The following is a 23,050-nucleotide window of genomic DNA, read 5'->3' as shown; positions in this document are numbered from 1 at the left end:
GTGGAATGTTTCAGTCATTTTATTTCTTTTAAGTGAACTGCCTCCGGGAGCACTGAAGGGTGTGGACAGGGAAGGAGAAGATATAAACAAAACTGACTTAGAAAATGATATGCATATATGCATGTGTCCTGTAATTAAATGATGTCCTTTGAATTGACAGATACTGCATTAATAACAGACATTTTAACCACAGTAACAGTTGAGGGAGCTTTAATGACATGCTGGTATAATAGTTCTTTTTCACTGCAGATATTTTTGCCTCAGTAGGAAAAACACAGGTGTTACTAATATGGCTCAGTTTTATACAAGCATGCCAGTAAGCTGTAACAATGTGACAGACTTCACAATACCAGGGCCCTGCAAGTGAATCAGCTAAATGGAATTCAGCCGTCATTCATTTTGTCATGTACAGCTGTGTTTTTCCTACTGTGACATTTCAAAAAAGGACCACTTTGAATATTGCATGGTTTTGATAGAACTTAACCAATATTAATATTTGTCACAAAAGCCACTATGTAAAGCGTGGATGTCTCTGACAACATCTAACATTTGAAGGCCGAAATTGTTCCCTTTGTCTGCAATTGCAATTAGATTTGACTCTCGAGCTAAGTAAAATTGATTAACAAAAACAAAAAGATTTTTAAAGGGATAGTTTAGATCTCTTGAGGTGTGGTGATATGAGGTACTTATCCTTCGTCAGTGTATTACAGGAGACTGTGGTCTGCACACCCCAAGTTTGGAGAAACAGTCAGGAGTACTGACGCAGAGGTTTAACAATGTGCTGCTGTGGATGAGGGCAGCAGCAAAATGTATTTTTTATCCTCCTAAAAAAATCAGTACTAGTTTAGAATATTTTCCCTGACTCACCTTGCCGTCGGACAGCCCTATCCAACAGGGAAATGAAGCTGTTGCATCCATCTGTGCTCTGCTCAAAGCCACCGAACTCCTTTGACAAAAACTATGATAACCTCACACACCTCCCTCAAATATGGGAGTTGTTCGTATGTTTTTGAAAAGAGCATAGTTATCAGCTTCAGTTCCCCATCAGAATGGGCTTCAAGGTAAAGCTGTGGAAATATTCAAAGTAGAGCATACATTTAAACTGATACTTATATTTTTAGATGGCCAAAATGTGTCTTGCTGCAGTACAGCTTCCATGGCTGCTCCTGCCTGCTTCTCTAAATTTGGGGCGTGCTGACCACCATCTTTTGTAGTATGGATAAGAACTTCATACAATCCCACTTCAAAATCATAACTATCCCTTTAAGGCAGATTAAAGGACAGGTTCACTCAAATTACAAACAAACGTAAGGTATCCCTCATCTCTCTGGTATCTAGCAATGCAGATAGTTTGGGTTTCATTGTATATTTGTCTCTTAGATTTCTGTTGCCACCCCAATACAGTAAAGGCAAATGGAAGTTATTTCTCTCACAGAACTGAACAATTACAAAAATATATCTTTCCAGAAACCATGTACCAGTTACTTAGGATAATGTATACACCTCACTGTCAACAGTTATCATCGGATCTACTTAAATACTCCTTGAGAAATCTGTGAAATGTTTTTTGACCGACCCTTTAACCCAACACATTTGCTGAATCGAAAGAATGATGAAATCATTTCCATATAAGAAAGGACACACACGTAAATATATAACAAAATGTGCAAAGGAAATAAAACCTGAGTGCAGGTTTTACAGACTGCTTTTTTTGTTTTTGTGTTCACCGTATTATGATTGATTTAATATGACAATAAATTCACACTAGTATGTAGCATCTCCTTTCTCTTGAAAGGTTTAAATACAGCTGGTGGAAACTGGAAAAGTGACAAGTGTTCCTACCACAACTGTGTCTTGGCACATTCAGTGATAGGTTTGGAGCTCCAGCTGTGAACATTTGTTGTTGTCCTTTTCTTTATGATACTCTACATAGCAGCACTCCTGCAGCTTGCAGGGATTCAGTGTCTTGCTTAAGGGCACTTCTGACGGGCTCATGTTGCAGTTACAGCCCAGACCTTCCAGGTGAAATTCACATTTTAATGTTGGAGGTATAGACGTCCAACCAGCAGAAACAGCACAACAGTCAGGGTTGGGGCACTCAGTGAGTTCGTCCCACTGTCTGTAGATACTTCCAGTAAAGGCGTCTGACTTGCGGTACCAGGTGAACTGGTTCCTCTTAACTCAGTCACAGAGGCACCTTGTGTTGTAGAAGTGGTGGTAGATGTGATTGTAGTCCCGATTACATCTCCAACATTTTCTTTTACTGTAACCCCAACAGAGACTCCGTCTTTGGGGGACTGCTGGTCTGAGACGTCCCCGTCTGCCGTCTTGTACCACTGGCACTGGAAGTCCGTCTTCCACATCTCAGCTGGGTCTGGTTCAGCTGGTTTGGTGTTTGTGTCCGGCTGATCTGTGGTTTTTGCCGCCTCTGCCTGAGATTTTAGAAAGAAAATGTTGTAAGCAATATCAGTCTGAAAACTGAAGATGAAATATTGCGCCTTAAATTCAAAAGGACATAAACTTTCTCATAGTGCTCTGCAGTTTCAGCAATATTCATTCTTTCTATTGTGTTGTACCTCTGATGACAAGTGAATATTACAGAAGCCAGAGATTTCCAAAAAGTGATGAATGTTCGCAGAGAACACAATGTTCCTGTGTTCAGTCTCCACTGGATCTTTATTGTGTCTCAGATACAGTTTCCCTCTCTGCTTTCTTACTGTCTGAAGGCAGAAGATCCTCAGGCAACTGGACTCCCTGCTGTTGTCTTGGTTATCTTCATCAGTCGTGACTCAAACAAGCTGCTCTGCCTCCAATTCTCCACACAGGCAGAACATAAGTTTGGAAAATGTGTCTATTTGTAAATGTTCCTTTCACCATGCGTACAGAGGTTTTTGTAAATGAACTCATCAGTGGCAGTAAAGGGGAAAAGTCAAAGAGGCTATTAGAGCTTTTCCTAAAAAGCTTCTTCTTTTCAGCACATTGTACGCTATCTTACATCACACCATCATGTGTTTGTTAACCTTTCTAACGGCATGATTACACTGTGAGTACTGTACGGCTTGCTTCTCAGATAATATAGTGATTAAAGGCTAAATACACTGTAATATGTACTAATTTGACGACATTTAGCAAGTATGATTTAAATGTTGTTTTAAATATGATCTTACACCTGAAATCTATCCTGTTTTTAGTCTTTTGGTTCATTTTGTAGAAAGAAAAAATGCGTTTAATGAACTTTTAAAGAGGAAAAATGAAACGCCAACATGTGGTTTACATTTTGTACTACCTTGTCATCTGCAAGTGCCTTCATCATTCCAAGTGTTAATTGTAAAGAGGATTGTTATTTGGCTAAAACTTCACTTTGAATAATTTATGTCAACTAGAGACTAAACGTAAAAAGCTGCACAAACATCAGCCTCCAAAATGACCTTAAAGTTAAATCAACACCTCTCTAAAGCAAATTGAACAAAAACTGAACTTTATATTTGCCAGGAATTTAGGATTTATCACTGAGCAGTTGTGATAGTAGTTTTTGCTATGTGTAACTTATTAACTGGAAACAGTAAAAGTTCCATGTGTAAGACTTTTAGGGTCACCACACCAAGGACAGAACGAGTCTCGTTTATATCTGAACAACAGCCTGCCAACGGCTATTTACGGCTCATTGTAGGAGTGGGCTTTGAGCTTGTGCTTGTGCACAGGATTAATGATATCTGCAGTATAGCAGATAAACAGAGCTTTATACATTCAGCACAAATGAATCTCGAAATCTACTTAAAATTGTATTGTCTTACCTTTTCTGTCACCTTCTCCACCACTTCGGATGGGGGTGGGAGGTGGAGGTAGGCGGAGCTTTCTGGATTTTGACGGACGCATCGGCCCTTTCCCTGGCACAGAGAGGCTGAGCAGAGTCGAGTTGCCGTGGTTACGTTGATGGAGTAGGGTCCCAGGACTTTACGGACGAACTCTGCCAGGTCCTGACACTCTCTCTGGGGAAAAAGCAAACGGGCAGACAGTTCAGTGTAAACAGGAAGTAGGGAAAGTGGTAAATGCTGATAGATACAATGGACACTGTGTATATTTCCTTCCTAAGGTTAATTTTTTTCTGAAGACATGTCATGATGTGCTTCTGATGCTGAAGAAAATGTTTGCCAACACAAAGCCAGCTTTACAAATTTAATCAGTGAGGTTAGAAAATGTTAAATGGTCAAATTATATGTTTATAAACTGAAATTCTGTCGGGAAAAACAGTCTAATTTATCATGTTTATAAAAATCAGTTGACAAACATGCAGCCATTCGTGGGTGTATGCACTTGATGTAAATGTATAGTTGTGTACCTCCGTTTTAGTCTCACTTCTCTCCCAGATGACAATTCCGGCTGTTCCCATGGCAGCACTCTCTCCTATGGTGCTAACCAGGTCTGCCTGCAAAAAAGAAATTATACAAAGAAGTTATGAAAGTCACAGCGCAGCACACTCTTTTTCAGCCGGTATCTCTGTACTTGTCATAGTATGATGCAGTATAAACACTATTACTCCTGTTTATTTCAGCCTAAATCAACGATGTGATGGTACAACTGTAAACCAAAAAGACACTTTTCATCTGTCTAATTATTCTCTTTTCAAAACAAAACTGTGAGACTTAAGAACCAAGGAATAGTTAGTGTTTTGATAAAATATGAATCCAATTCTGTCTTTCTTCCTTATTTGTTTTGCTCAAATCTCCTAAAACAGATATCTGCATATGTTTGCAGAATCTGTAGGGAAGGGGGCAAGTTTTTGGTAGACCGTTTGTAGTCTGAGTAGTATTGACAAGTAACAGTTTGTGTGAGACAGGACCTACTGATCGAAATACAACCTCACAATCCATTATCTATGGTCTGAATTATTCTGACATTTTTACGCAGATACCTGCAGAAGTGTATCCTCGAGTCATGTGACTCAGACTCGAGTCAGATTTGAGTCACACATTTCATAACTTTAGACTTGACAAAATCAGCAAAGACTTGCATCACAACTTGGACTTTGCCACCAAGTACTTGTGATCTCACTTCAACTTGAGCCTTTTGCCTTGTAAATACTTGATACCCTTTCCGCCGCACAGAAGGGGAAGTCTTGGCCCAGTTATCATTATCGGACCAATTACGGGTTACAAGATTGGTTTATCATCGATCCATGTGTAAGGCGCTTTGTTCAAATCCTGGATGTAAAGATATCTTACCTGTGACAGGAAAGTGTTAGTCGACGCGTAGAAACTCTTGACTAGTGGGAACACAGGAAGATCAAACGCAGACCCAGTCACAGATGATACTCGTAGTGCTTCTCTGATTTGACTGGACAAATAAAGCCTGGCTCCAGGGGCCCCGCTCTACAATAATAGGAAATCCTTTATTATAAATAACCCCTTGAGATTTACCATCTCGTTTTCAAGGGGGTCCTCAACAACAAAAAAATCCAATATAGCACAATTACACAAAACATTGAACAAAAAAACAAAAGTAAAGGAATAATTACACTGTACCAAATATGATAAAAACAAATGAAAACACAGTAATGACAAAACAAAAAACAAAAAAGACAAGAACCAGGCAACAAAAACAGAACAAAAGATAGTAATAAGACATACAAAATCATGAGAACAAACTGCAAATAGAGCTTGACACGGATCAATCAGTGATAGATTTGTGTGTCAGTGTTAGCATTAAGTAATAAAGTTATAAAAAAAATAACTAAACAAAATTATAGAGGTGTTATTTTGGACATGTACACCTGATCCCATAATAAGAAGACAGGGCATTTTTAAACGAATGGAAAGATTATATGAATTGAATATTTACAGATATATTATTCCAAACAGAAGGAGCTTTATACATCTAAAAAGGGGAAAGATTGTGCCGATTATAACAATACTCTAGTTTAGTTTGACTGTGAAGTCAGTATCTGGTCTCACAAAGATGTTGGTGTGCACCAGCTCTGACAAGAAGTTTTGTAACTTTTTACAAAACCTCACTGATAAACCAGACATGGCATTTTTCATCTCACTCATTTTTTGGTGTCACACTGGGAGTTGTCTCTCTGCAGTTGAGTAGATGTTAACTGCTCAGGGAACAAGCCTGAGTTAGACAGTTTTCACAACTTTTTGTGGCTTGATCTCTCTTTCCTCCTTTTTTTCTTCTCTGAGTTATGATAAGGGCTTTGTGCGCTCTAATATTTATTATTCTATTTATTATAATAGTAGGTTCAGATTAACTGGCACCATGATTAAAAACTGTCATGATACAAAAAAAGATGTTAAAAGACAAATAAAAGCACAGCACAGTTACCCACCTGCAGCTTCTCCAGGGTGAGGAGCGGGTAGAGGGCGGAGCACCGTTTCCATAGCCACAGAAGCTCGTCGTTAAGGGCCAGCTCTGTAGCAGGGCACTGGCCGGTGTAGTTGGCTAACATGGTTTGGGCAGGATCGCCGCTGTAGCAGCTGGGGTAAGGGGAGACACCCCATAATGCTTTGGGTCTTAACCTTTTGACCTCCCGCAGAGTCTCCATCATTACTGACTGTGCTGCTGCCTCAAAGTCCACCTGTGGTAAAAGATAGCAGGTCCTTTTTTAGTCCCATCCAGACATTTTCTCTTTTGTGATCTGAAAATGTTTTCAAGGTTTTAATCAAACTCAAAATCACAGGGTTGGAGATATGATAGTATTTATCATGAGATTTATCATGAGATTATAGAAATTAATCAGTTGTTTTTTGACCTTAAAGTTTCTACAATGAGGTAGCTATAATTGCAATATCTCTCGAGCATGTTGCAAATCAGTGAGCAGGACCGCTTCAGGGCAGTATTGGATTTATGGGATTTCTGCAGACATTTAAAGCAGCAGTTTGACACTTTGGGAAACACACTTATTTGCTTTGCTGTCAAGAGTTTGATGGGAAGATCGATACCACTCTCTTGCCTGGAGACAGAGGGACAGTTATCTTGGATTAGCATCTCTGAAGCTCACTTATTAACACACTTCATCTCATTTGTTTAATTGATACAAATACTGAAGAGTAAAAGCGATGCTCTGGTTATGTTGCAGGCGTTTCTTGACCAGACCATAGATGTTTAAAGATAACTGGATACAGTGTTGGAGTTAGGGCCTCAGTCATTCCAATGAAAGTTGCTCGTGAAGCAAAAAAAAGATTGATTTCCAGAAAATAACAGGATGGGTTTTTTTTGTGCATCGTGGGGCTCATAGAGCAAGCGCACGGTTCCTTTAAGCCCACTTGGCCTTGCTTGGTCATATATATAGATGACCGTTCACAATAACTCTTGATTTGGCTATTAATACATTTTTACAACTTTTAGGACATGATGACATAAATAAGGGATATTTAAGTGTTCGCACTAGGAAGTTGATATACCTAATGATATTTGATCCATTGATACACGGACGTCTATTTTAAATCAATGGGATCATATGATGCCCCCATGACATGATGGACCTGATAGTTGTCATTCCATTGTTGGCGAATACAGGACAAATAGTCCAGCGGATAACTCCATGTGCAGATTTTACACTCTGGGCTTTGTGTGGTTTAAATAAACCAATATAACATGTTAGTCATTTTGGTAACCTCTGGAGAGAGCCAGGCTTCCTGTTCCTCCTGCTTCCAGTCTTCATGCTAAACTGAGCTGACAAGATCGGCTCTTAACTTTAAATCTAGTGTACAGACATGAGAGTGGTGTCGGTCTTCTTATCTAAATATCTGCAAGAATACGTGTCTATATACAAAAATGTCATGTCACAGACATCGTCATGTGGTTTATTTATCTATAAACGTTTGGTCAATTGAACTTTATGCAAATTATATATATATATATATATATATATATATATATATATATATATATATATATATATATATATATATATATATATATACATACATATATATATATATATGTATACTGTATATACACATACCTTTATACTTTCACCCATACTTTACCATAAAATGGTCCAGTCATGGACAACAGCCTTTGACTGTCTTGGCCCTCTGATTGCATCTTTTTCTATTCAGCGTTTTTCACATTGACCATGAGCTTTTTGTGTGCATACTATAATACAGGAGATCATAGTCACTTGCCTTATTAATAAAGCGTCATGTTAATAAAACCTTTCCAATTGGACCAAATTTACCAGATGAAATTTGCCTGCTATCAGACAGAATAGTTACTCGTTACACTCCGTTTACCAAAAGAAGAAATGTGAGGAGGGCAGGTGGTGGAGATTGGCAGGCACATGAGTGCACCACAGCAGAGAGTGAGGAACAGAAGAAAGAGTAGTTACAGTATATAGTTACTTATTGTGATGACTTGCCCTGACAAAGTGGACCTTTGCATGATTTACTCAGCAGAAAGATAGCGTCAAAGTTGCAACATAAAGGTAAAAACAACTTTACTTTGATTTCATCCTTGCCTGTATTCAGACCTTTGAATCTGCCCACTTCACAAAGTTGGAGTCCGTCTGTTCCTCTCTCACTGCTCCAGTGCCCTCATGTGCCTGCCATACTCCCATTTCTTCTTTTGCTACCTCTTTCAAAGGTGCTCACATCATAACATCATAATGAAACATCATTGCCAATATAATAAGGATACTTTGGTGTAATGACCAAAAGCAAATGGTACCATAGCGGTCTTATTAGTGACCAAGTCCCACCGGATATTTGTCATCAAAGATTTTCTCTTGACTAAAGAACAAACACTATTGGCAGTGTTTTTTTTTTTCCTGTATTGGCATCTTGCACACTCCACCATCTGCCAGCATCTTTGAACATTTCCTCGCCACTTCCACCCATGATCCTTCAACCTCTTTCTTATCTCTCTTTCCTTTTCATGTTTGCTTATCTTCCTTCTTTTTATTTCTTGCAAACTTGTTTTCCTCCTCTTACCTGTGACCACTTCTCCACCTCCTCTGGGGTCCAGTTAGGAAAGAATGTCTTCATCAGTTTTCTGGATGCTTCTAAATACATCGTCTGCTTCTCTCGGTTCCTTGACCACTGGGGGACCCACTCCGCCCAGCGCAGCACCCCCAACCCAAGGTACCTTGGGGCGGGTAAAGCTGCTTCTAAGTCCTGCTGTGTCTTCTGGAGGTGGCTGTCCAGCCGTGTGTGCTGCGGTAGCCCCCCATTGACCGGTGTGTCTTTGTCCATAAAATAAGGGTAGTTCCCCAGTGTGTCCTCATAAAAGACTGCCACACGGCCCTCCCGTTCCATCCCAAAAGATCTGGGATCTGGCCGAGCCGGGCAGGAAGAGTCAGGGATGCCCCAGAAGATGATAAAAGGCTGTCCAGACAGGAGAGGGGGGCGAGCTGGCTGGGGCGGACCAGCAATACCCAGGCAAGCAAAGGCAGCAAGCAGGAATAGGAGAGGCGGTAAAACTGGAGGTTGGACTTGAATGATGGCGGAAGACAAAGTATGAGTCCTGTGATTGTGAGGTGTCAGTTTTGGTTCTGACTTCGGGTCTGGACGCGACCGTGGCTCAGTCCACGCCATTGGAGCGGCCGCCTCTCAGGCTGTCACCCCTTTAGGCCCTCACAGCCAATCATGTCCCTGTAAAACACATGGCAAAAGTCAAACCTTCCTCAGTCATAGTTCGATATGGTCATGATCGAATAATGAGCAGCAAGCAGTGAAGGTGAGTGGAATTATTCCCTTGCATTATTTGTTGCTGATGACAGTCTAACAAAAGTAATCGGCACATACAAATCATAAAAACACGTTATCCTGAGCAATTAGGATAATTTATCCTGAGAGACCGCCACAAGCTTCAGGATATTGTTGCTTTACTGTTCTCTTACCAGCAAGGATCTCTTGATATTTGTGTCTCTCTTTTCTGTTTTGATATCCCCTTTATTTTGTCATTGCTGTGTCCTATTTTAAAAGCTTAAAATCCTCCCTCAGACTGTTCTTATCTTCTCTACCATCCGTCATCGCCCCCGTTTTAAGTGGGTGTATTAAAATCTGTGACAGATTAAAGAGATCTTCCCTCAGTCACACATGTCATGAGGAAAGTTGGTGTAGTTAATATTTTATACACTCAGTGTTGTAGGACACAATAGACGCTCAGTGGGGTCCAGGTTTTAAAATGCTTACAGATTGTGTACAAGGCTGTTCACAACAGGAAAGAAGGATAAATGCCGTCTTTACAACTGAGGCAAATACATATTGTTTCATACAGTACTTTGCCAAAGAAGGACAACTTCCTGTAGCAACTCATCCAAACTCTCCATCTTGCTTTTTTCCCCACACTCATCTGTCACAACACTAGTGACTGTCGACAATGTCCATGTTGGCCAAAACCACAGAGATAGAAAAAATGACCACCTTTATCATAGGGATTTTGTGACAAAACAGGATTTGGTGACTGAAAAAAAACTTAACTATGAGATGCTGAGCTAACAACATCCAAAATATTTGCATGTAACATCAAATGCTATCATAGAGTGCATTTAGTAATTTTACACCTGTGACCATTGACATGCTCTCGTTACCATAATTGCTGTGCATCTCTCCCCCTCTCTTCCCCTCTTTTCCTTAGGCGATGTGAGGTTCAAACGACAGAGGGTTGTCGTATGGTCTAAAGCCCTCTGAGGAAAACTGTGATAAGGGGCTTTATGAATAAAATTGAATTGATTTATTGATAGATTGTAATCACATTACTATGTTTATGGATTTATTCACGTCAAGATAAACATATAAACATGTAAATGCATTTTTTGACCTCCAACAGCTTTTATTATACGGAAAAAAAAAATCCAAAAACCAAACCTAATTTTGCATAAAACACCAAGTATAAAATCATGCAGCTTAAATTATAAGAGAATGAAACATTTTAATTATGAACAATAAAAGAATCACGCCAAACATTTGGCCTGTCCCACATGTGATTACAGGACACAAAACTACAAGAAAAACAGCTGATATATGTATATGTGTGTATATATATATATATATATATATATATATATATATATATATATATATATATATATATATATATATATATATATATATATATATATATATATATGTATGTATGTATGTATGTATATATATATCTTCTTTCCATTATAAAAAGTGGGATTTTTGTAGTATTAATTTATTTAGTAATTCTTGTAGTTCTAGTTGATGCAGGATATAAAAAATCTATGTCACTCAGATGTCACTTTAAACAAATCTGCTTTTCTTTTTTCAGACTGGCATAACATCCAATTTATATACTGAGTTGTGAAATGCCAGATCTCATTTGGGCACATTAAGAACTTTGCTTCTTAAAATTAATTACAAACAACAAATAAACATATGATTTCCATACTACTTGTATAGTTTATCATCCTAAATGTCTTTATTCATTCCATATGTTGGCAACCCGCTGTTACTCTCAGCAAACATGGCTTCTCTTAACAAATACTGTATGTTGATCTTTATAATTAAAAATGCAGCATCAAACCCATTCTTTCTTTGACCAAGACCCAAAAACGTTTTTTTTTTCATTCCAAATAATTATCCTTCCAGTCAGCCTGTTTTCTTAAGTAGCCAACTCTATAACTGAGGCACATATCTTCCAGTAAACCACACATTGGTCCCATCCTGATCCTCGCGCTACTGTTCCTGCCCAAAATATATCTTTTAGCACGGATTCACACTGATTGACGTGAAGGTGTAATAATCAAATAAAGGACACACACACACACACACAAACACTATAATACTACTACTACTAATATACTATTAATATGACTAATAACAGTAAGAGAATTTTTGCAACTGGAAATTAAGTTTTATATCCTAAAATGTGCCAATTTTTCTCTCACAGCATCTTTTGTCCATCATGCAGCAGTTAAAATGTAGTTCAGAGGTGTTCTTGGTCTAAAAGAGTAGATTAGAATTTTGATGTAATGCAGTTCTTCTTGGCAGATACATTATGGTCCTCTATATGAGAGCCTGGCTGTCTTTTTATAGCATTTGTCTCACTCCAGGAAATGCCTCAGTGTCATTGTGAGACACTGACTTGAGCTGCTCAGAGAGCTCAGAGTTTGTTAACATATTGTCACATTTATCACACTATTTCCTTACAGTTGTCCTCGTGAGTCACATGATAATTTACATTCAGTGCTATGACACTAACAACACTGTGTGACTTGCTCAGCCAATAAAAAAACAGAAATGAAAATTAAGTAATACACGTCAGCGGCGCAGGTTCGTTCAGGTCAAACAGCTAGGGAGAAAACTGAGGGCAAATGTAGCTTAATTTACTCCAGCACTACACTGAGTACACTTTTGAAATCCTGCTATCAATTTTTAAATGTTTCTATTCGTGAGACCTCATCATTTTAGATCTGCTAGAATTCAGAGTGACATATGTTCAGCTTTTTAGAAGTTTACCTGACAACTGCAGTCAAGTACATATTACATGCAAAACATGCACTAAACTTAGGAAATATGTATTTTTGACAAAACCACAATTTGTTAGACCACCTGCAATTTGTTAATACTGGCTACATGTAGCCAGACACACATCAACAGAAGCAGGAAAACTGACAGACAGACACCTTTAAGATGCTTCCTCCCAGTGTGTGCTCATGCAGCTTTTAGATTGTTTATTCCACTGTGGATCATACAACTTCAAGTTTGGAGATGATCGAAAACATACGAAAGCAATGATAAGAGCACCGAAACATTGCAGAAGGAGTGCAGTTTGTACAGATGAATCCAAAACTAAAATTTAACTAAAATTCTCAACGTCCGGTTGTCTTCTTGACATTTAACATTTTTGGAGAAGAGATTGTGAAAACATAATTTCCCATAGCCTCTTGTTAAATCTAAATAAATCACTCAACTGGAATTTTTTTTAACAAAAAAGTTATTTTCCAGGATGGAAGTTTTGTTGCCTGTCTGTCATGATTTGACTTGATACCATGCTGTCATAAAAAAAAAAAAAAGTATTATTTGAAATAAAGTTCTGCTCATGTAGTAGAGAGACACATGAGGAAGCTCTTCCATGTAGCAGACAGATAGTTGTGGACCTGATTAGCGCAACATTTGGCCAACTGAGAGAAACATACAGTGTTGTTCCACATTCACACCGTAGGACTCAGGCAGCGCAAAATATGAGATAATGAGAACGGGAATGTTACACTTTTTGAATGATGTGTGGCTGAGTGGCAGCTTAAGCGTAGGCGTTATAATCAGGACAAAGTGTGAAAAAATAACAGCAGAGATATAAATTTAACTAACAGACAAATCTCCCCAAAAGCTATTTGGTGTAAAATCTTCTAACTTTGTGCAGCAAATGTAACTGATCCTGCTGTACCCGTTTGACACACACACACAGAGAAACAAATTCACTGATATCTTCAGATAAGTGGCAAAATTGAAGTGGCTTCTAAAACTACAGAGAGTGGGGATGTGCTTAATAGAGACGGAGCACAACCTGTAAGCTGGTGCATTTGTTTGGGGTCTTGTTTGCCGTGTTCATGCCTTAAGTCCATATGAACACCCCTCTCATGTCGTATTTACGACCTGATTAGTGGAAGTTATCTGTAAGCTGCAGGTTCAGGAGTTGTGACATGTTTGCTGACAGAAATGGCGCAGGCCATGGACTACAATATTTTAGTGATTGATAAGTTAATATAGGCGTTTACAATTTTAGTTGTAGAGGGTTGGTCTTTGTAATTTTACAGTATTTCTTAGGAAAATGTTGATATTCCCAACGGCCTCATCTTTTTTCTCCGACACCATGCCTTTGCATTTCCTGCATTACGTGACTCGCTAGCTTGCTAAATTGTTAGCGCTGGTGGCATCTAGACACCGACAGTAGCATCCATGAGCGATGCTCTCATGACTTAGCACTTGAACGCCAAGCATGTCATGTACGTGACTTTGAATACTGTACCTACGAGCTCACGAGTTTCTTTTGAATGCAACAATACTCTAAAACAACCACCAGAGGGGGCAAAGAGGGGCAAATTATAGGCAAAACCTGGTTTGGGGGCAGCTATGTCTTGGTAAAAAACAAATCCTTTCCATGGCACTATCCCCTCCAACAGGTTACTAACACAACATCCATGTTTAGAGTCTAAAAGCCAGTTGAAACACAACACAGCAATGACACGCTAAAACACAACCCATTTTGTAATTTGTTGGTCTCCAAAAGTAGCCTGCAGCTTGGCAGACGTCTCACCTATACGTGACACGCCATCCACCATACTGACTGTAAAAATGTGACATTTGACTTTTTCATGACCACTGATGCTGCTGCGACTGTTGTCCATGTGGACAAACAAAAACTTCTGTTGTTTATTAGAACCCCATTATGAACCTTTTCCTCTCACCTACCACCCTAACACACTGTATTTGCCCCATGTCTCTCTCTCTGTGTCTGCTCTACAACTCTCCTGTGTCCTCTTGGGGAAGCCCGCCTTACACTTCACTTCTAAATCTCCGATCGGTGTTTGATTGGGTTGAGACCAGGTGACCGCGAAGGCCATAGCATATGATTCGCATTGTTTCCATGTATATCAAACTATTCAGTGATCTTACTATCCTTTTTGAAAGTGGCTTGTTTCTCCCCACTTATTGATTCAGGTTTTTCATTTTCTGAGCCTTTTGTTTTCTTTACATTTTTTATCTTTTTGGTTTGATTACAGTCATGCTGAACACCACTGTATCATATTGTGTCCCATTACTCTGGTGTTAACAAAGGGCTGTAGCGTTTTCATGTTTGCCAGCAAGCAGAACTTGTCACATTTTGGTGAAAAAGGACCAGCAATTGCTTGTTAGCAGGGGAAACCTTTCTCCACAGCACAGATCGCTGCATGCTCTCTAACAAGCCATTAAAAAGGGAAATTTAACACTACGTGACGAGTGTCTGGTGGAGATAAAATGCAACTCAAAATGCCAAAATATTCTTCTAACATTAAATATACTATATACAAATAAATACAAAAGCTTTAAAGGAGGAATGAGGAGAATATATCAGCACCTTATTCCCTCTTAAAGGTCCAAAGACTTGCAGGTATTTTGTATTAGCCAGACTGATTAGACAGGTGGTGCTATGCTGACAATTATGTGATGTCACCAAACTCTATGGACCAATCAGAAACGTAAAAGTGTCCCTCAAGAGGGTGAAAGATTTGTCAATGCAGCTGCAGTAGAGTGGTAACATTCACACATATATAAACTGGCCACTGTGTGCTGTGTTTATAGTGTTTTAGTCCTAACTTATTTGTAAAATCTTTTTTGTTTATGTCTATGCTTCTGCTGAAGAGTCACCAAATTGACTTCCATTGTTTTTGACAGTGGGGGTGCACAGCCATTTCATTTTAGGTATAAACCCATTAGATTTTATTCCAGCATTTAACAACGTAAATAGGAATGCTTTAGATATTCAAAGGAGAAAATAACCCTTCCAACATCAACATTATTTTTTTTAATTTCTAAGTAACCTTTTTTAAAGGTTCTACACTGTGGATTGAAGGCCACAGTAATCCAGCAGGTTGCCACCTCAGTACAGTTTAAGCATTTAACTTATGTTCTTATCCACACGGATTTCCGAGGAACAGTTGAATAAGCTCCCAGATCACCAACATTATAATCCACTAAAACTAAGGAGGTCAGAGTTCATAGAAAGCAAAGTGTCCTGCAGTATATCAGTGTTTCTAAATCCAGCACATGTACATTTAAAAAATCTGTAAAAAATGCACTTTTATTGTTTTAATTATTAGAAAATCTATAAAATGTGATGTTAAATGATTTAGTAATGCTTTGTAATTGCATGTCTATATATTTGTCATTGTCGTTAAGGAGACATTTAAAGACATTATCCACTGAATTGGATTATGAAGTTAAACGTGCCAGGTATCTGGTCTGAAACTGCTTATTTTTTATTCCAATAGCTGCAGTCCCGTCATACTGTATGTAATCCTTCACTCCCCGGTAGCTGTGAATGGTAAATGTGCTAGCTGCTGCTAATCTGTTCAGACAAAGCTTCTGGTCTGTGTTTACTCTCCTGTCTGGGCCGAAGCTGATCCTGAGCCCACCGCCTCCGCAGCTCAAAGCAAATACGCTCAACTTTAATGATTATACATCACGGAGGGTGTAAACTTCTTACTCTTTATTTTAGAGGGTCACTTTTAAAAATCAGTTCATTAAGTAATACATTATAAAGTAAAAGTGTTAAAAAAAACCCAAACATTAGTTAATAACACACTTTTAAATATTAAACATATCAATAATTCATGTCATTATTATGGTATGTCCCTCAGCCGAGAAGAAATTAATGAGCATATGGATTCAGCGTTTTAATTTTTTTTAGTCACGGTTTCTCAGTTTCTAATGTTTTTATCACACAGTTCATTTGTTTGCTCCTCTCCTGTGAAAGCCTCCATGCTGTGCCAATAACGCAAGGCGAGGAAATCTGTTATCTGAACCTGCTGGTACTCTGATTTGAGCTTGTCATCATCAAACAGTGTTTCAAAAAAATCTTATTTGGAGGAGAAAATATCCATTACAACAACGAAACCCTACTCATTACTTTAAAATTAAGATGTCGAGATCTTGTTTTAAAACTTTCATCTGGACCTGTGAGCTCACAGTCATTCTGGCTGCTGCTAACAGGTTTTCTTTTTCTGTTATAAATTTAGTTAAACTCTTATTCAGTTTTTATCACAAGACTGCTGGTTTTTTCCCACTATCATTTTCAGAAAAGAAACAGGCGAACACTGTCATATTGTTAAATTTAGAGCATTTAAGGAAGGAAGTGGATTTGCCTTATTGGAGGTCGATTACTGGTATTCTGCTTCCCCATGTTCTCTGGCTCCGCTGTTCGTGCTGTCGTTTGTGCTGCTGCTCAATGAAGGGAGAGGAAACACCGGTAGGATCCAATCAGGAGGTGAAATCAGCTAAGATTAGGACGATGCATGCGTCACTCCAATCCAATACCCAGAAAAGAACCAGTGCAGCCATGCTACAGCAACTCAATAAACAGTACATCAGTTTAAGTGTTATAGTACATTTAAATGTGCATGAGTAGTCCTTACAGTCCCGAGATCTGGTATTGTATGTATCTGATATATCAGTTATATCAGTTATGTGTGTAGCGTATATATAGTCTACATTCTTCATAGGTAGTTGTTAGTTAGGAAAGTGACAGTTGCTTTTGTTTGCTGAGAAAATGCATGGTTGGATATTAACATGTCTGGAAGGATTCCAGACAGTAGGAGCAGCCAGTTTTTGCTATTTTTGCTCACTGAAACTAAGTTTATTTATTACACCAAAGAGTCTAACGATGGAAATTCAGGCCAGCACAGTCAGGTCATATTTTCTCCTCGTCCCGCACTTTGGTTCTTGGCATGGTACCACGAACAGTGAGCTTCAGATATCCATAAAATTTGCTGTTAATCTTTGTGACCCCCTGAGCCAAAATCACTGTGATCACAGTTTCAGGAGTTAATAGCTACAACAAAATGTCTTGAATAAGATGTGTTGCCATCGTCATGTACATTTCTGTAATAATCATGAAATATGATCAAAGCGTTCATGTCAAAGTATTTGCCAGTGCTGGCATATTGGAATTACAGTTATTATAGTTGAAAAATTATCCACAATATCATAAACTATTCTATGATACTTTTTTCCTTTGAAGAGAGCCCATGACATGCATTTTTAGGTTCAAACTTGTATTTTGGGTTTAAAGCATGTTTACATGCTTTAATGTTCAAAAATGCATTTGTCTATGCTGGAACACCTGTCTCAGTCTCTCTCCTCTACTCTCTGTCTCTGCGCCGTCATTGCAGCCCAGGAATAAATGTCATGGAGAGCAGTGGCACTTTTTACTGTCAAAAATCAACAGTAGAACATTTTTTTTAACTAATAGCCTCATAACCAGGCATGTTCTAGCAGGAATATGATCCAAAATTAGGGAGAAATTTACAACATCCTTAACCAGATTATATGTTCCCCTGACTTTAGCATGTAGCTACATGTAACAGTTTACTTGCAGCTGGGGGAATAACTGTAACAGAGAACAGTAGCACTTTCTACCATTAAAAAAAATACCAATAAAACCATCTAAACCATTATCTTTACAACCAGTTCCAGCAGGAATATGATTCTAAATAGGAGAAAAAATAACAACATCAGCAACCAAGTTGAAATGTTTCCCCGTAGTGGGCAGATGGCTACATGTAGCAGTGGATGTAATGTAAACTCTTGTAGTAACGTGCCTGAAGCAGATGATCTGATAAAGAAATCTGCCACAAGCTGATGCCATCTTGTCTTAGAAGGAGAAAATGTTGTAAATGTTGTAAACAGAGTATTCAAAACAGTCTGAAGCCTAAAGTTTTTGCTCACAGGAATTACAGGTTTACTTCATTATTTCAAACTGTGGCCACATTTTATAAGAACAATGTAACAATATGTAAAGGTCAGAATATAAAGAAAAGCCTTATAGGTCCCCTTTAACAGAGGCATTAACCTTTTAGACATTAAAATCTTCTTCTTTATGCACCACTGCTTTTGTTGTGTAGCTCTTTCAAAACAGTAAACATAAATATATAACAACAGCAAGAATGATAATAATGACTACAACAACACATAGAATAAGTTAATGTAGCAAGTCAACCCAGTCATGTACAGTAGGCTAGCTGGTTATGTATAATCAAACACATAAAAAAACACAAACTTCTTCTCTTTGCTATTTAGGGGATTTTTTTAGTGATTACCCTTTTTTTTTACTTATTGTCATGCAGAATGTTGGTACTGCAGGTGCAGATTAGCCAGTGAGCTAGCCCCAGCACATTTACTCCAGTGTCCACTCCAATGTCAGAGTTATTAATGTACTCTGTCCCCTGAATAAACATTGAAAATGTGTGGGATGGTCAAAGCATTGAATAAAGAGCTCACAGTCAACAATAATCATTTTGTACTGAGCATAAAAATAACATTAATATCGCAGCAACAACTATAGTGGATTAATGGTAATGTCTTGTGCAGAGAAAGAAGTCACACTACCTCTGTGCATATGAGCTTATCTGTTTTTTGTTTTGGTTGCTGGGCTGGTTGTACATGTATGTTATTGCATGTTAGTCCTTCCCTGCATAGGCAGATTAAGACAGGATGGGCTCCTCGGCCTGGAAGCCTCAGGCCTATTCGGCAAAACACCTATGCTCCCTTCATGTTTCACTGGCAAGCTAACTGCTACCATTCTGCACTGCGCTTATAAAGCAGTTACCACTGCTAAAGGCATCTTGACCCACGGTGGCGGGACGACATTATTGTGTAAGCACAACTACCTAAGAAAGCTTTTGTTTTTTCTTTTTGATAGACACAATAATTTTTTTAAGACCACTGATTAAAAAACAAACAACTGAAATTTGTGACCTCCCAGAATTACAAAAAACTAACAAAAACATTTTTGCTTCACTGATGAGCCTAGATCTAGACGTCTGGATGGCTGCCCTCATCTCAGATTTGAATTCAGTGATTCAAACAGAATAATGGTTGAAACAAAAAGATAAGTCAGTTAGATAATGAGGCTCGTTCCGGCCCAGATGTCATGAATAAAACAGTAGTGGAAGAGGTCTGTGGTGCTGTGTTGTCATGTAATCAGTGATTAATCTATTTATGTGTTTTAATTTGGGATTTTACCTTATATACTTTACTGAATATACTTATATGTTTAAATATATTTGCAACTGTATCATTTGGTATAATTATATAATTATATAATAATTGTATAATCACTTGTCTATTTGTTTTTTTGTAAATCAATGACTTTATTACATTACTTAAATAATTGATCATGATTCAAATTGAATTAAACAAACCAAAATACTAAAATATGATAAATTCTATAATGTCGTCTGCTGCATCAAGTCCAGACAAACTTACCAAGGCCAGGGTTGTTACTCTTCACAGTCTGGACATCATCCAAATCACTGCGCCTGACACTGCGATATTTTATTCCGCTTTCTTCTGTTTCATGCGTTACTCTCCCCGATAGAAAAAACAAGAAGTCCTGCTGGATTTGTGAGGGCATGGATAAGCCGTGCATGTATAACATGCAGCAAAAAGAAGCCTGACATCTGGAAGACGGAGATAGAGAAAGAGAGGGAGGGAGATAAAGAGACAGAAATAGACAAGAGAATTAAACAAGAGAGATAAAAGTGTCAGGAGAGGAAGAGGGGAGGGAAATAAGGGAAAAAAGACAGAAAAGAGGTGAAAAAATGAAAATAAAAATGAGGTAGAGGAGTTGAGAGACTGACCAGGAGGTATAGTGATGGTAGGCAGGTGTATGTGTGTGACCTCACCTTCACAGCCAGGCTAAGCTTCCTTACTGAGAGAAGGTAAGCGGGGTCAGTGTCGACCACGGCAACTCACATGACCAACGACACTGACCGTAATCCCATAATCCTCTGCTCTACCGCCACCGCTCTTGGCTAAACAAACACCCAAGCTGTAAAATCACACCTGTCCTCTTCCTCCTCCCCCTCACTCCCCTCCCTTCTCTTCTTCATCTTTCATCTCTTCTCATCTTCCTCTACCTCTCAGTCCCTCTCCTCTACTCTCTCACCTCACTTTTTCAATTACCTGCATTTTTTAAAAACTCCTTTTTTTCCTTTAACTTCCCTCCTCCTCTTCTCCGTTCTCCTCCCCCTCCGGCTTCTTTCCTGCCTCCCAAATCCCTCGCTCCCTAATCTCTTTTCTTCCACACTTGACTTTCTGTTGTTTTATATTGAACTTTTCTTTCAAGGATTCAGCAGCCACAAAAAAAAAAACCACAAGCACCGTCTGGGTTGGTGTGACACAGCAATAAACCACCCTCTTTCTCTTTACTCTTTCCTCTCTCTGCTCTTTTACTCTTTATCTTCTCTCTTTGATGAATCACTTATATCTTTTCTCTCCCTAGTTCCCTGTCCTCCTGCATTATTGTCTTCCACTCTGTTGCCTAACACATTTGCATGCACCATGTATGAGCCTTTAGAAAGCACTCTGGTTTGCACAAGAGCAGAAGTCCACAGCCACACTAGCTCCCCCGTGAGGATTTAAACGAGTGGTGACTTGCTGCTGGTGATTAAAAAGTTGGGATAAATTCTCAAAGTAAAATAAATGAATTTGTCACATGGCAGTTCATCCAGTAGGTTTTGAGATCACTTGACTCTGATGGACAGAGGAAAATGACTGACCGACCACCTGACGTTGGCATATGTAGAGCAAAGCTGCATGAGGATGATTTCTGAGCGTGGTTGTGAATGCTCCGAGTAAAACTTTTGTTTCGACGTGCAAAAATGTTATTTGAGTGAAAAGTTGAAGCTACATGTAACTGTTGAGAGAGCTTGGATTTTATCCAGAGTGCTTTATGTAAACGTCACTATAATATTGCCATATTGCCATATTCCCTGTAGTATCTATCTATCTATATACGGAGCAACAGACGCTCACCAACGGCCTGACATTAACCCATAGCTGACTGTTGGCTTGCTGTGTCAGGGCCCTAACATTAGATTGGATAGTTTGAAGCAGGTATGGCTGAATGAATACAGCATGATACGGAGCTGTGGAACAATATGTGCTGAGTCACTCACTACGACTGACAAAATACACATTGAGTAGTTCACACTAGTGAATATTAATACTTCACTATAAATAATTTATATAGCTATAGTTATAGACATGCCATGGACATACCATGGACATGCGACTACCCATGAGCAAATCGCGAAGTGAAATTTTATATATAGCCATTCACCCCAAATCACATTTGATTGGAAAAAAGTATGCATGCACCCCCAAGTTAATGACAAGCAATTAAAAATATGTCAGTGTTTACAGGAAATGGGAGGATGGGTTTTGTTGTAACACTGTCCTTAATGATCTTTATAACATGTAAAGTTGTTATTTCTACTCCTGTCATGCATATAGATGACTATGACTCGGGATAATGCATGCTGCTATGTTAATGGAGGACTTGGTTGATCTTGCACATTTTATATCGCCTATATTTGTGTTAGAGGCATACAACATACACATAATACATCAAAATACATTTCCACCATGTCTGGCTTTTGTGCAGCAAATCACATATTTATATTCTCCATCTAGCAGCCTCATTTCTGCCTATATTCTATTCCTCACTACATCATCTTTCCCTTCATTGTTTTTGTCTTTTTTCATTTTGCCCCTTATATTTCCATTCCGGTCCTTTATTTAGGCTCCATACCTTTCGCATTCCATCTCTCTCTTCTAAGTTACCTGTCATTTTTTCCATTAGAGCTGTCACTGCACACAATAGCTAATAACCTGGTCAAAGAATTGCACCTGTGCTCTCATGCTTTTTCTATAAATTCCCCCTTTTTTTCTCCCTCGTGTCGCTGCTGGTCTATTCTTCAGATTTTTACCGTTAACTGTCACAGTCCCTGCTGCTTATAGCATTTTATGTTTATTTTTATTTATTTTTAAGATAATTCTTCTCTGCAGCACTATCAATAAGACAATTGGTTAAGAAAATTTAAAATGCAATATCAAGTCTGGCAATCCTCCTTGTGATCTACTCATTTCTTTCTATCATCATACATACCTATGATTATTGGCTTTTGACACCTAATATGTTGCTTATAAGCATCCCTCATATGTCCCCTGTGCCTGTTGAATGCTTATTTATGTTTGTGGAGTTTAGTGGATTCCTCACAGTGTCTGCATCTAGCTAATGCTCATGGAGCTTAAATTTATTTTATTCCCACTGAGGCTTCCTGCACTAAAAATACATGCATTGCACCACGGGGAATGCTGGATAAAAGCATCCACCACACGCTGAGCAGCAGGATATACATGGATTCTGTGTATATTGATGTCAGCATTTGTGTTGTCTCTGTGTGCTTGCATGTTTTCCAGGTCCCCAGTTGTTGTAGACAGTCTTTCTTCTCTGTGTTTTTATGTATTTATTTATTTGCATGGCACTCTAGATATATTGTATTAACTATTTGCTTAACTTTGTGAATCTGGTTTAT

At 38.6% G+C, this 23,050-nt stretch overlaps 1 protein-coding gene across 2 annotated transcripts; it reads right to left on the bottom strand.

The window, feature by feature from the left end:
- Positions 1-4: 4 nt before the first annotated feature.
- On the bottom strand, positions 5-20,350 carry LOC121947572 (hyaluronidase-1). 2 transcript variants are annotated; one of them, XM_088082412.1, is made up of 8 exons: positions 20,309-20,331; positions 19,935-20,128; positions 8,934-9,593; positions 6,329-6,577; positions 5,223-5,369; positions 4,340-4,426; positions 3,795-3,989; positions 5-2,432 (listed from the first exon to the last, which is right to left on the bottom strand). In XM_088082412.1, exons 3-8 carry the CDS (start codon positions 9,534-9,536, stop codon positions 2,037-2,039), a joined length of 1,677 nt encoding a protein of 558 aa, XP_087938538.1. In that variant the 5' UTR covers positions 9,537-9,593; positions 19,935-20,128; positions 20,309-20,331; the 3' UTR covers positions 5-2,036. The 2 variants fall into 2 exon arrangements, with proteins under 2 accessions (XP_087938538.1, XP_042348615.1); XM_042492681.2 differs by having other exon boundaries at positions 19,935-20,350.
- Positions 20,351-23,050: the final 2,700 nt, after the last annotated feature.

The sequence above is a fragment of the Plectropomus leopardus genome, chromosome 9 (assembly GCF_026936395.1).
Source record: "Plectropomus leopardus strain MGB_pleo_1.0 chromosome 9, ASM2693639v1, whole genome shotgun sequence".
NCBI lineage: Eukaryota > Metazoa > Chordata > Actinopteri > Perciformes > Serranidae > Plectropomus > Plectropomus leopardus.
This window is presented reverse-complemented; position numbering and strand designations above follow the sequence as displayed.

Excerpts from the sequence above, each read along its gene's own strand:
- LOC121947572 (XM_042492681.2), bottom strand. The coding sequence starts at position 9,536 with ATGGCGTGGACTGAGCCACGGTCGCGTCCAGACCCGAAGTCAGAACCA. Across the intron at positions 6,578-8,933 it reads AGGTGGAGAAGTGGTCACAG|GTGGACTTTGAGGCAGCAGC; the intron begins GTAAGAGGAGGA and ends CTTTTACCACAG. Across the intron at positions 5,370-6,328 it reads TCACCCTGGAGAAGCTGCAG|AGCGGGGCCCCTGGAGCCAG; the intron begins GTGGGTAACTGT and ends CTATTATTGTAG.